The 13,978-nt window shown below is 34.9% G+C and overlaps 6 protein-coding genes and 1 non-coding gene across 7 annotated transcripts; 4 read left to right on the top strand and 3 right to left on the bottom strand.

Moving 5' to 3' along the window:
- Nucleotides 1-47: 47 nt before the first annotated feature.
- Nucleotides 48-1,051, bottom strand: PHYBLDRAFT_71060 (hypothetical protein; the record flags this gene model as incomplete). The annotated part of the gene is made up of 2 exons (XM_018442402.1): nucleotides 48-319; nucleotides 976-1,051. The coding sequence occupies 2 exons, from the start codon at nucleotides 1,049-1,051 to the stop codon at nucleotides 48-50; spliced, it is 348 nt and encodes a 115-aa protein (XP_018284206.1).
- On the bottom strand, nucleotides 231-313 carry PHYBLDRAFT_t281. Its single transcript has one exon. It is a non-coding gene; the product is annotated as a tRNA-Leu (tRNA).
- Nucleotides 1,052-2,244: 1,193 nt separating the features above from the next.
- PHYBLDRAFT_71061 (Homeodomain-like DNA binding domain-containing transcription factor) lies at nucleotides 2,245-2,925 on the top strand (the record flags this gene model as incomplete). The annotated part of the gene is made up of 2 exons (XM_018442403.1): nucleotides 2,245-2,488; nucleotides 2,648-2,925. The coding sequence occupies 2 exons, from the start codon at nucleotides 2,245-2,247 to the stop codon at nucleotides 2,923-2,925; spliced, it is 522 nt and encodes a 173-aa protein (XP_018284205.1).
- Nucleotides 2,926-5,984: 3,059 nt separating this feature from the next.
- Nucleotides 5,985-6,530, top strand: PHYBLDRAFT_119444 (hypothetical protein; the record flags this gene model as incomplete). Its single annotated transcript, XM_018428683.1, has 1 exon — nucleotides 5,985-6,530. A coding segment is annotated over one exon (546 nt), but the record flags the coding sequence as incomplete, so codon positions are not given.
- Nucleotides 6,531-7,217: 687 nt separating this feature from the next.
- PHYBLDRAFT_73961 (hypothetical protein) lies at nucleotides 7,218-7,850 on the top strand (the record flags this gene model as incomplete). Its single annotated transcript, XM_018442957.1, has 1 exon — nucleotides 7,218-7,850. The coding sequence occupies one exon, from the start codon at nucleotides 7,218-7,220 to the stop codon at nucleotides 7,848-7,850; it is 633 nt and encodes a 210-aa protein (XP_018284203.1).
- Nucleotides 7,851-8,463: 613 nt separating this feature from the next.
- On the bottom strand, nucleotides 8,464-9,552 carry PHYBLDRAFT_152732 (hypothetical protein; the record flags this gene model as incomplete). Its single annotated transcript, XM_018432982.1, has 5 exons — nucleotides 8,464-8,622; nucleotides 8,693-8,857; nucleotides 8,909-9,175; nucleotides 9,232-9,348; nucleotides 9,409-9,552. The coding sequence occupies 5 exons, from the start codon at nucleotides 9,550-9,552 to the stop codon at nucleotides 8,464-8,466; spliced, it is 852 nt and encodes a 283-aa protein (XP_018284202.1).
- Nucleotides 9,553-10,797: 1,245 nt separating this feature from the next.
- On the top strand, nucleotides 10,798-13,908 carry PHYBLDRAFT_175458 (hypothetical protein; the record flags this gene model as incomplete). The annotated part of the gene is made up of 6 exons (XM_018437491.1): nucleotides 10,798-10,924; nucleotides 11,029-11,061; nucleotides 11,130-11,339; nucleotides 11,405-11,490; nucleotides 11,621-11,731; nucleotides 12,511-13,908. The coding sequence occupies 6 exons, from the start codon at nucleotides 10,798-10,800 to the stop codon at nucleotides 13,906-13,908; spliced, it is 1,965 nt and encodes a 654-aa protein (XP_018284201.1).
- Nucleotides 13,909-13,978: the final 70 nt, after the last annotated feature.

The raw sequence follows: 13,978 nt of genomic DNA, 5'->3' as shown, positions 1-13,978 counted from the left end.
GTAAATTGAAACAACTTTCAAAACGACTTAGTAAATTATCGCATTTTTTATTTTCTGGTAGTTGTATTTTTTGTCTTATTTTCTGGTAGATAAGCCTCAATTTCAGCTAATACTTTATCATCTACCAGAAAATATAGACTTTCAAAATAATGTCCAACACTTTTTCGTAGGCTTTCTAACTCCGTAAACACAGTATAGAATGCAAAAAACAAGTAAATATAAAACGGTAATGAAGAGAGTGGGATTCGAACCCACGCCTCCGAAGAGATCACGGCCTTAACGTGACGCCTTAGACCAACTCGGCCATCTCTCCAATATGCTTATGCCACGGGGTAGTGTAATTATCATTAGCGTGTAACAAATATCGGTTGTGCGGCAGTGCGGTGATGTTGCAGAATTCTTCATAATTCTAGAAAATTATATTCTATTATTATTATTTTTTGATTTTCCGATGGCGGCTGAGGCTGGATAGAAAGCAATTTTTTTATTTTTAGAGCAAAATACCAATAAGTACAATGAAAAGGCATCATACTGTTAACAATAACTTTATATAACCATACATCATATCTTATAAAGTATTTTAGATTAATTATAATAAACTTGAGATTGAAGAGATATGAGATAATATGGAGACAATGAATAAAATGAGACTTTTGTATGGTCGTTTATTGAGAAATTGTTGTATCTGTTAAAAGATGCTGTTTCTAGCTTGATGTTTTCTATCTCTTTTCTATCTTTTTCACTTAGAAAAATTTATCTTTTGTTCCTTGATATTTGTTCCTGTTGTTACTGTCTGTTGAGAAAATATTTTCATATTATATTGTCCGCAATAGTTTAAGGAAGTGTATTGACTCTTGAATAACAACTACTTATTGTTGGCGTTGTTTCAGATTACTACTTTGACTTGAGTCACGTATTTCTAAGTCAGTTAATTTATATCCCAGATTCTACAAATACAACATCTTATTTTCTTACTATATTTAACTGAACAAATCAACTTGGATTTAACATTATTCTTATTATATTTTCTTACAGACATAATTATCTTCATGATTATGACTTAACAATTATTTCATTTTATTTGTATTTAATGATAGTAAAGAACAAATCACATTTAATAGATTATCAATTATACAACTTTTTATTATATTTTTTAATAATTTATTTATTTAATTATTCAACAAGTCAATTGCAAAGCTATAAATATTACAATACTTTTATCTAATAAATATTGATTTTTTTGTCTTATTTTCTGACAACAAGTTCTCTTAATATTTAATGCTTTTGATATTTTACTTGTTTGATTATCCAAGTATATTGAGTCAAATCTATCGAGATTGATCAATAATACTATTTTTCTTTTACTTTTTTATTATTGATTTTATTATCTTTAATTCTATATTCTATTTTGAGTTTGTCTTTTCTCTCTTATAAAAAAAAAGATGTTATTTCACATCTACAAACCCATACATAACTCAAAAACAGTAATAATATATCACCTGTCAATACTTGCCATGAATACAAGTACCACACGCATCAAATAATTATTTACACAGCTGCAAAGTGGAGAGCAGATTCAGCTACACTGCAAAAGAAGAGCCAATTTAGTATACTAAATCTTGACCAAATACTGTGAATAAATAAAATTCAGTATGAATTTGATCGGAATTTATGATGTCAATTTTTTAAAATTTGTGAGCTAAATAAATATAATTAATATACTGAATTTTAGGGACACAAAAAGAAAAAGTCTGATATACTTTTATATGATATATTTAGGTCATGAAAATATAGATGCATTTTTATCAGACTGCAGATTTTTCATTTTATATTGATTTCAAAGTTTTTTTTTAAATATAACACATAACATTCCACATCTTTTTATTACTATATATAAGTTGTTAAAAAAGAGATTTGGTCAAGACTTGGTCAAGATTTAGTCAAGTTTTAGAGGTTTGTAGGTTATTTTAAAGGTTTTTATTGGTTTGAAATTTTTTTTTATTGCTTCTAGCTATATTGAGTGTTGAAAAATAACACAAGAATTTATAGTCCAAAACCTCTCTAAACTTGCACAATGTTCTTCTTCTTCTAAATTTACATTTTAATAAAGCAATCAAAAAACTAAAAGCACTAATATGACACCTACTCCCAGAACTGAAGGAAAAAAAAACTGACAATGTAACTCGCACTATTATTGTACACGAGAGCATTACAAATGGCATCAAGCAATGTGACATTGCTAAGATGCTTAATGTTAGTCCTTATACTATTTCAAGAATGCTTAAGTACTACAAAGAAACTGGGTGGTATGAGAGAGTCAAGAACCCAGGGAGACCAAAGAAGTTAAATGCAAGAGATAAAAGAGAGATTCTGCATGAGATTTCAAAGGATCCGATGCAACCAATGTCTTACATCAGAAAAGCCATTGCAAATCTCATATCAGCAAACACTCTAAGATATTTCCTTCGCAGCAATGGCATATATTCCTGTAGAATGATGAAGAGGCCCAAAATATCTATTGAGAATCAAAAGAAACATGTTGCATGGGCCAATGCACATCTTGATTGGAGCATTGAGGATTGGGAAAAGATTATTTGGACTGATAAGAAACAATTCTGACTTTTTGGTTATGATTGCCGCAAAAGAGTTCTCCACAAGAACAACACTGGTCTTCATACTACATTTATCTCTCCAACCATGAAGTGTGAAGGTGGTTCTTTCATGGTTGGGGGATGCTTCTTCAGCAAGGGTGTCGGGGCTTTAAAAATCATAAACGGACAAGCCAATGGCAAGAAGCATGTTGAAGTATTAGAAAAGGCATATCTTCCTTCTCTCTCAGCCTTCCAGCAGCAAACTGGTTGGGATGACTTGGTACTCCAAGAAGACAACGCCAAGGCACATACAAGCAATGTTGTTGTAAATTGAAAGAAGCAGCATAAGCTCAAAAGCTTGGCTGACTGGCCTCCTCAAAGCCCAGATCTTAATCCCATTCAGCATCTATGAGATTATGTTAGCAAAAGAGTCTGGTAAAAAAGATACAGCTTGCACAGCCTGAAAAATCTTTATGCTGCTCTTGAGAAGGAATGGAAGAAAATTGCTCAGAAATATTTGGATAGCTTGATTTCAAGTATGTATCGAAGATGCCAGACAGTAATTGACACAAAAGGCCGCCCAACAAACTATTAATAAATATCAAGTCTAATGATATATTCTGAAAGTATATATAAACTACTGTATATCATTTTAATTTTAGATGTATATTTTTTTCCTTGATACTTTTTTTTAAATCAAAGAAGTGCATATTAGACTGAAATTTAGTCAGCTGAGAGAAAATTGCGTTTTTTTAATACTCCGTATATTTCTATTTGTCTATTCACTAATTGTCTCATGTTGCAATTGGGTAGAAACATCACACTTGTGATGCCGTCATTTGTTTTAGTGGATATTGTATTATTCTTTTTGAATATCTATTAGTCTACCTCTGGTGTAATCGACCCCTACTGTATTTTGCTGTTTGCTGTGGCACACCTTCTTAGTCTGTTTGTTTACTTTTATAAAAAATAATTATAGAATGAATTAGAAACACTGCAAAAATTATATGATTTATTTGAGTAGAAAGAAAGCGAATATCATGTTGAAAGCACAGATTTCAGCATGATTCTATTATAGTTACCCCCTAAATACTTAGTATACTTGTAACAAGTAGAAAGAAGTCTAGAATCATAGAGAAAGTATTATTCTGGCAGAAAGCAATCCTGTTCCTTAGTCTGCCAACGTTATTTGAATATATGCTGCATAGATTCGTGTTGTGCATTTGAATTATATAAGTATTATATTCCATTTTGAATTTGTATTTAATTTATAAAAAGGAGCGGACATGAATACTGCTCCAACCACTGCAAAAGGAGGGTGGATTCGGTCGAATTTTATTTTTTGAATTTTGGCAAAATTTATAATAATATTTCAAACACCATCGTTTTTCAATATATTTTTTTCTTGAGATGTGAATTCGCAATTTTTTCTGATTATATTAAATAAACACAGATACAAACACAAATATTTATTAATTAGACAATAAAGCGCACAATTGTCTTAAAAAATATATGTTTCGATTGACTTGGCAGAAAAATAAAAAATAAAAATAAAATATTAAATGTTAAATGTAGTATTTAATTATTTTTCTGGAAGAAAAAACTTGTTGTTCCAGATGCACCTAATTTAGACTCAATAATATTTTTATTACATTGCAAAAAATACTGATTTTTATTAGAATATAATAATGTATGATATATAACTTATTTTTAATAAGAAAGTATATCAAAAAAATTGAAAAAAAGAGTGAGAATTGATGTTATAAAAAATATATGAAAAAAATCCAAAAAAGACCACTTGTCAAAATGAGCGAGAATTGATGTCATGTTAAAAAACATGAAAGAGAAAACTATACCATTATATCAGTAATTATTAAATTGAAGCCCCATTATTAATCAGACACACTTTTTTAAGAAAAAATTGCTGTATCAAAATTCATTTGTAATTTATACTAATAGGGATGGTAAGCTCAATGTAGTCAATGACATAGTGAACAAGATATATCAACTCATTATTAATGACAAAAATAAGAGACATATAAAAGATGAAAATAAAATATAGTATACACCTCTTTATTATTTTATTATTATTAATATTATTCTTACTGTTATGAATTCTACAACTAAAACCTACAATGTTATGTGTACATGTTCATCATGTACCAAAAATGCAATTGGCAGAATTTTGCAAAATGCACAGACCTTTAAGCGTCATAACAATGCTGATAAGTTATTAGACATTGGCCCAAAAAATCGACATAAATGACATTTGAGTAGTACGTGTATTACTGGATAAATTGTAATCTAATATTTTTTTTTGTTAATTATCAGTTAATACAGAAGTTGTTGAAGAAGAGACAGACATTTTGATGGTAGATGTATCTGAAACATCGATTGATTGTGAGTATAAAATTTCTTTTTAATAAATCATAATTTAGATAGCTAATAGTCTGGTTTTACTATGGATGAAGACAATTATTCTATTGTATCAGCCAAAACTACTGTACAGAGTGTATCTTTTTTAAGAGAAGACGAGATTTTTCAATTCAAAAAGTCTGATGTCAAGACAACATCATTGGCTTCTGACAATGACAATCCTGATTCAAGCAATGAGTCTGAAGATGAGAGTGAAGTTGAGGTTGCCGGTGTTGAAGATTTTGAAGACATGGTCACTTCCAGTATGCATACATTTAAAAAAGAAATATACATAAATTGTGTTACAAATAATTAACAGAAATATTTGCCTTTGTAGTTGCTTCTTTGAAAATTCATGAAATGTCTCAAACAAGCCAATTCATGGCTCTATTTGGCGTTATCTTTCAGGCGTTTTACTTGGTTCAAGCAGGTGGAACTGCTATGTTGAAATTCTTCTGCCATCTTCTTGTTGCCTTTGATAAGGATACCGATCTCCCACTCACCATTGATGCATTAAAGACTATGACCGGCTTCAATTTCATGACAAAAAGCATCGTCAAATACACCATCTGCAACAAGTGCTTTGCAATTTACCTACCAGGCAATCGCCAACCAAATTGCACATTCGAAAAATACACAACCACACCACCAACATACTGCGGAAATCCTCTTTTCTCTGACACCAAAGCTGATTGCACCGTCCCTCTCATGGTTTTTCCATACAACTTGCTCAAGAATGCATTGGCACAGCATTTTGCCAAACCTGGGTTTGAGCATCAAATCGTTCAATGGAGATCAAGGGAAACCATAAACAGTACCTTGTTGGACGTCTATGATGGTGCAATGTGGTCTGAGCTCCTTGATGAAGATGACGAGCCTTTTGTGAATCACGACCATTCTTTGATGTTGACATTGAATGTGGATTGGTTTCAGCCGTTCGAGGGTTGTACACATGCAAGTGGGGCCTTGTACCTGTCAATGAACAACCTGCCTAGGGAAGAAAGAATGAAGCCGGAAAACATTATCCTTGTCGGTGTCATGCCTGGTCCAAAGGAAGCAAAGATCAACCAGATGAACAACTTCTTGGAACCTCTGGTAGACGAGCTGGTAGAGTTATATGGCGGCATAACTATGAAAACTCCAGAGTTTCCCAATGGTACTAGTATCCGCGCTGCTCTTATGTGTGTTGCTTGTGACATACCTGCTGCAAGAAAGACTGCTGGATTTACAGGATTTGCAAGTACAAACGCCTGTCACATATGCAAGCATCATTTCACTGTTGTTGCTGGAACAAGTAAGATCAATTATTCTGGATTCGATCATGAGAACTGGGTCTCCCAAACAAAAGAGGAAAATGCAACCGAAGCTGAGATGTGGTTCTGCGCAGAATCTGATGCAGAGAGAGCTGTTTTGGAGAAGCAGCATGGCACTCGTTTTTCCGAGTTGCATTGCCTACACTACTTTGATCCCGTCCGATGCACGATTGTTGATCCCATGCACAATTTGTTTCTTGGGACAGCAAAGCGTATGATCAGTGTTTGGAAAGACCTGAGGTATCTCCCAACTGCTGTTCTCGTCCATATGCAATGTCTTGCCAATGGTATTCTTGTTCCTCCTGGGTATGCCGTTTTATCAACAAAGATCGAATCTGGTTTCCCGTATATGAAGGCAGATGAGTGGCAATCGTGGTGTCTGATTTATTCGTTGGTGGTACTAAAAGACGCTTTGCCTGAAGACGACTACAAAAACTGGACTCTCTTTGTAAAAGCATGCCGAAAGTTGACTGGTCCTTCAGTCACATATTCAGAAATTGACAGTGCACACCAGCTCCTTGGAGAATTCGAAAAAGAGTGTGAGACTCTTTATGGAGAGAGCAGCATTACACCAAATATGCACTTGCATATGCACTTGCATGAGTCAATGCTTAACTTTGGTCCGGTATACACATTCTGGCTGTATAGCTTTGAGAGATACAATGGCAAGTTGAAGAACATCAAGACGAACCGTTGCAATAGTCTTGAGGTCACTTTCATGAGAGTCTTCCTGGAGAAAGCATTCATTGGTAGCTTTCTTTGAGCGTATTCTACCAATCTTTCATCACCACTGATAGAGTTTCTTGAGGGAGTTGCCCAAGTAAAATCAAATTCTGACAGCTCTTCTCCCTTGAATTTGGATGATGGCCACTCTCCTGCGTTGCCATTTAGCTTAGCAATGTTCCAGCAAGCTGCTACCAATCCATGGTACAATGTCACTGGAGGTGAGGCATTGCCCCCGACCACATTGCCAATCAAGTTGCAGCCTTTGACTATGATGAAGGATGATCACTATCAGTGGTTATTTGAATTCTATGTCAAGGCTTACTGGAGTACAAGTGTTTCCTTCTGTGTGGTAGGGAGAATTCCAATGGGTGAGGATGTATTTGTGAACAATCAGATTCAAGAGGTGAAGAAGATTTCGTTGCTGGGGCAAGAGTACTGCAGTGGTGAAAAGAAGAAGTGCGAGTCTTTTGTGGGAGTATTGTTTCTTGAGAGAACAAATGACAATGTATCTGAATTCCCTGGTCAAATAAATTATTTATTTACTCATACCATCAAGATCGGTGAAGTCAAAAGAGTGTCAACGTTTGCATTCATTAAATGGTTTCCCGCCTACCATTCAAGTAGTCATCAGCCATTAGCTGATCAAGATCTGCAGTTGTGGGATAAGGGATTTATAGAAGAAGATGCTTTGTGCATTGTTCCAGTGCATCATCTGCATTCGTGCTTTGCGTTGACTACGCATAAATTGCAGAGTGGGACGCAAAAGCACCTGGTTATTCCACTGCCTAGAAAAGTAGTCACATAAAAAACAAAAAAAATAACAACTATTTAGGTTACCAGTATAAATAATTATAATACGAGTTTTTTTGACTGTAAAAAAGTTTAGCTTTATTTATCTCTGTATTCTTATTTAGTTTTAACATTACTTCTTTATTAAGTATTTAAAAGAGCAATAGTAAATTATATTACCAGTTTTTTTAACTATTAACAAATAGTAAAAACCATTATTTATTTCTCTTGCCTTTATCAATAATATAAAAGACAAAATACTTGTATATTTAATACCCAACATTTACCATTTTCTTAGCCTTTATTACATATTCTTGCTAATATTGGTATTATAATTTCCAATAAAAAAATGAGGATAAAACAATCAGGGTTATATAATTAAATAATTGCTTTGTATATATATTTTTTTTTATTAATTGGCTTTAAAATAAAATAAAATAAAATAAAATAATAATTTATTATTTCGATTTTTGATTTTGTCTTTTTCTTTTTCCTTTTATTTATATATTAATTGCTTCTCATCTTGACAATACCGCCTGATTATATTTTACCACTTCACCCAACATCATTCAACACAATCAATAAAAATCATTAAAGTACTATATGCGCTTTGTAAACAAAATAATGATTTATTGTTGACGTGTGTGAATCCAAGCAGCAACACGCACCTTTTTCTCGTTTGATAACTTGGTGTTTCTCAAAATAATTGGATAGACAGAATTGCCAATGACGTCTGGTCTCTTGTTAGCAAGTCTCTGTTTCTTCAAAAAAGTAAAGTATTCATCCACCTGCATTATAATATAAATACTTTTGAGTTAGAAATATTAAAAAAAATAACTTTTATCATGAGAGCCTTACCAAGGTATGTCTATTTCTAGGAGTATATCTAGTTTTATTTTTCTCCTCATCTGACTCAATATCAGACAACATGTCATAGTCTGGAAGGTCAACGACAGTCTCACCAAACTTAGACTCAAGATTTGCCTTGTCAGCTAAGTGAATTGCCTTGTAGTCTGCAAGAATCTGAAAAAAAAAGTTAAAATAGTTTATACAAAAACTGTTGACTATACTTACGTTTCTCTTTCTGGACCAGCATCGAGTAATCCGATTTTGTTGAGCTATCTTTTCTGCCAAAGCTTTTGCCCTTTGAAGCATATACGAAATATGTCTTCGGGTTTTCCCTTCCACAACTGCAGACGAAACAGACTTTACTTCAGCTTGCTGATGTGTGTAGCTCTGCACTACATCAGCAATGGGACAGTTGGATGTCGAGAAGGCGCCCTCATTGACTGTCAATGTCATTGTTGCCAGAACTGCTCGTGTTTGAGAACGGATCAATCTCTGCAAAATATAATGTAAGTAACTTTGCAATATTCTATTACTAGTATATATCCTACCGAAACCGTTGGAAGGCGGTACTTTATATATTCTCCTGTAGCAAGAGTCTGACCGATGGGACTATGGTTCGAATTGTTATTCTGGCCATTGGTTGGTCCCATGTTGTGGTAGACCTTCTCCAGAAGTGAATGAGATTCATTCAGTCAGGTGCTCATGGTGGACAAAGTGGACAGGACAGTACCATCTAGCTCTGCGCTAACTGTCAAGCTGGGAAGAATTTCCCATTGTCTTGTGCTTGCTGCTGTCCCAGCGGTTTGTTGAACAGACTTTTTTGTAGTCATCTTTTTCGTTTTTTTGGTTTGCTGCGTATTAGAAGACATGAATTGAGATATTTAAGGCTAATAAAAGAAATGGAAACAATGTGAATACTTTAATAATTAGAGTCAGGTTTCTTTAAAATAATAGAATAAATCAAAACATACGTAAAGGTGGAAAGTAAGGCACCAAAAGATTATTTTTCTGATGATGCTCTTTATAGCATTTTGATCTCTATATTATACTTTTCTTTATAAGCCGACTTGGAAAGGCATTTGTAATAGCTTACATCCATTACAAAGATGTGAGAGATTATGGTTTAGTATATAATGTCTTGTCTCAATCGGGATAGGTTAAATGACTTTCAATTTGCTCAATTGATTCTATCAGTTTCTCAGGGTCAATGGTCATAAAATTATAACTTTGAATTTCTCCATTTTTTTTTAATTTTTTCTTTCTTCTTCTTTACTTCTTTCTTAATGTCTAACATGGTAAGCATCAACTCACATCAAAGTTTCAAGACCTAATCATCTTGTTGTTTTTATTCTAGCATGATACTCTATGCCTTAAAACACCAAGTCCTTCTTAACTGCCTCAAAAATAACGATAAAAAGTAATAAAAATATACTTGAATATTTATTCATGATTTATATATTAATTATTCCGTTTAGATTTTTCTGGCCCGTTAACAAAGACATATATCTTGGGAGGGTTTACAAAATGGTACGTTGTATAAATATTAACATACATCTTCAAGATACAACTTGTATTTATTATTTTTCTTATGTATACAATACACTCTATAGTCACTAGTCTTTATCTTGGTCCTCTTTTTTTGATTATATACCAACTCTTATTCTCTACAGACAGACAAGTAAGCAAATAATCATTCTATTTCTTTGTATGTAATTCTAATGAAAAGAAATTATTTTACAGATAATATCTCCATTTCCCGCATGACGCCTCTTTTACTGTATTGAATAATTAGTAAGCAAAAAATAGTCTAATACTCTTTATTTCATTCTAATAAAAGATTATATTTTATAGACAATGTCCACTAGAAAAATAAGGACAATTAACATATTGTCCAGGTAGTCGGATCATAGTGGATATGTCAGGATTTTTTTTCATCTCAGCAGTTTTTTTTCATCAAGTTGGGGGTGTAGTTTTGATGTATTCTATTGGCTTAAATAAAATAAAATAAAAATAAAATAAAAAATACGTTTTGGTTTACTATAAAACCGTATCAAATGAAATATTTGTAGCACTCTTGTTTCCTTTTTTATTTTATAATTCAAAATACATACACTATGTTTCCTTCTATTCAAATGCACAACACTGATTGCCACTGCACCAGATGCAATAATAATGATCAAGGAGTTTCCCGAGTATCGAGACATACTGCTCAGCATCATAATAAAAGAGCTAGATTTGAAGGTACTAAGATATTCAAGAGTTGTATAATTTATTCAGTGCTGTTATCTGTCTACCGAGTAATAATTGCTTTTATTTTTATTTTTTTATTATTTTAAAAAACATAGCTGAAAAGAGAAGCATGGAAGTAGATACTGAAAGTAAGACATTTTTTATATGAAACACAGAAGAAAAACTAATAATAAACTATTATATTCCATATTTGTAGTAATCCCGACGTATCAATCCGATTCTGTGGAAGCAATGGACGGTCAGGCCAACTCACCTATTTTGGATGCCGTCTCAACGTTTGACAATGACGTCTTTGTTGGTAATGACTACAATGGTGATGAGTCTGACACGACCGATGACAATGACAGTGATGACAATGGCGAAGAAGACACTGCCGAGATTTATGTTGAAGAGTTTAACAATGAGGGTCAGTTTTAAATACATAAAAAAAAACTAAAAAAATGTGTGTTAATTTTTTTTTTAAAAAAAAAGACCCTTTTACTGCTTCTGGTATGCCCGAGAATCCAGTGCACAGATTTATTGCTACTTTTACAGTACTGTTTGCATCTCGTTACGTGGTCAATAAGGGTTCTGTTGTCTTGATTGAGTTCATCAACGAGCTCTTGAAGATTTATGGACAAGATTTCTAACTTCCCGAAAGTCTGGCTGGGCTACATAAAATGACTAGCTTTTCGTCTATCACCAAAGGCATCAAGCGATTTGTGTCATGTCCAAACTGCCATTGCATCTATGAAGAAAACATGTCCGTACCTCCCCATTGTGTTTTCACAAATGTTGGTGCACGCTCTCCTTGTGGTTGTAAGTTGATGAAAGAGTCAACTTCAGGTGCACTGGTATCAAAGCGAGCATACTTGTACCAGTCCCTCAAGCAAGCTTTGTCTGTTCTTTTCCTTCGTCCTGGTTTTGAAGAGCAAATCCGTCACTGGAACACGGAGCTTAAGATTGTCAATACTATGTGCGACGTATACGATGGAGCAATGTGGAAAGAGCTGAAGGATGCAAGTGGTGTCTTGTTTGTTGCTTGTCCTCGCTCATTGATGTTGACACTCAACATAGACTGGTTCCAGCCGTTCGATGGAGTTAGTTACTCTTCTGGTGCAATTTACTTGGTTGTAAATAATCTGCCTCGAGAGGTACGGATCAAGCCTGAGAACACAATTCTGGTTGGTTTGATGCCTGGTCCCAAGGAGCCAAGATGCGAGGAGATAAATAACTATCTCAAGCCCATGGTAGACGAGATGAAGCAGTTGTATGTTGGAATGCGAGTCCCGACCTACGAGTGCCCTTCTGGTGCTAATGTCCGTGCTGCCTTGCTGATGGTTGCGTGTGACATCCCTGCTGCCAGGAAAACAAGTGGATTTACAGCCCACAATAGTACATGTGCGTGTTACAAGTGTACAACCCAGTTCCCCAGATTGCCCAACACAAATCAGGTGGACTTCAGTGGATTCGATTATTCGCTTTGGAATATTCGTAGCGGTGTAGAGAACAGGTTGCATGCTGAGGAGTGGAAGAGTGCGAGTACACCCTCAGAAAGGCACCAGCTGGAGGTCGAATATGGTGTTCGATGGTCGCAGTTGCAACGCCTTGGATACTTTGATCTAGTACGTGGAACGATCATTGATCCCATGCATAATTTATTCCTGGGGACGCCCAAGAGAATGATGGACCGGTGGGTCGATAAGAAAACGATTGGAGCCAAAGAGTTTGCTGCCATGGAAAAAATCGCAGAGACAATGGTCCTTCCGAGGGATTATACAAAGCTGACATCGAAGATTGGAAAAGGCTTTCCTTACATGAAAGCTGACGACTGGAAATCCTGGGTATTGGTGTATTCTCCTGTTCTGCTGCATGGTGTTCTACCATTTGAAATGTACAACAACTGGATGAATTTCGTCCGTGCATGCCGCTATCTTATCAAGCCAAGCATCACATTTGATGAAGTGAACAGCGCCCACGACTATCTGGAAATGTTTTGCAAAAAGGCTACCGAACTCTACACTCCCACCATCCTCACCTGCAACATGCACCTGCACCTCCACCTTCGTGAGACCATTCGTGATTTTGGACCTGTGTACGGTTACTGGCTCTTTGGGTTTGAGAGATACAATGGCCTGTTGAAGCATATAAAGACAAACGGAAAAGATAGTTTTGAGGCAACATATATGAGAAGTTTTGTTCAAAACGCATTCAAGGGTGACTATGCCAATGCTGTTCTGAAAAGTTCTAGCCACGTCCCCTTTTTCAACATTCTCTCAAAGCTTTCTCCGAAATTCACACCTACCACCACAGTCATTACTCTCTCCTCCCGTCCATTCCGATTGCAATCATTCTTACTAGCATCGTCCAACCCACATCTTCCTCCAAAGGGTAACGAACCTCTCCCTCCTTCGACTTTTCCTCTTCAGCTAAAAAAATCATCACTGATGGATGAAACCGACTATGCCCATCTGCTTCAGCACTACAAAACATCCTATGATCTTCCCGACCTTGTCAGTTACCAATATGCCACGCTCACAAACTCCTTTGTTGACAATGAAATCACAAAGTTGAAGTTCATTGACTTACTTGGTCAACAGTACCGTGGTAAAAACGGTTCAGCTAGTTGTGGTTCTCTTGTCCACGTAATGTTTGTTGGTAGTGACGGTAGAAATACCCTAGCCTATGCTGGACAAATACAGTATCTCTTCACACACTCCTTTATACACCCTTCTAACAGCAATCTCCACCTGACTCGCATGGTTCATGATCATCGACATGTATTTGCATATATCAAGTGGTTTAATACTTCCTCTGATAGATCGCGTGAGGATGACGGTCTTGAGTTTTGTCTCCCCACCTTCTCCCCCGATAGTCGCCATTGCATTGTACCTGTGCACCGCATCTTTTTAGAGATTGCTACAGCCAGGATTACTACAAGTAGAAATGTTAGTAAGATGTTAGTAATTGCTTTGCCAAAAAAGCTTTATGCTTAAAATAAAAAAAAACCCCCACTTGAATTTCCTTTTCTTATACAAAAAAAAACAGAACAAATTCCCTATATAT

Source organism: Phycomyces blakesleeanus (assembly GCF_001638985.1).
Source record: "Phycomyces blakesleeanus NRRL 1555(-) unplaced genomic scaffold PHYBLscaffold_38, whole genome shotgun sequence".
NCBI lineage: Eukaryota > Fungi > Mucoromycota > Mucoromycetes > Mucorales > Phycomycetaceae > Phycomyces > Phycomyces blakesleeanus.
This window is presented reverse-complemented; position numbering and strand designations above follow the sequence as displayed.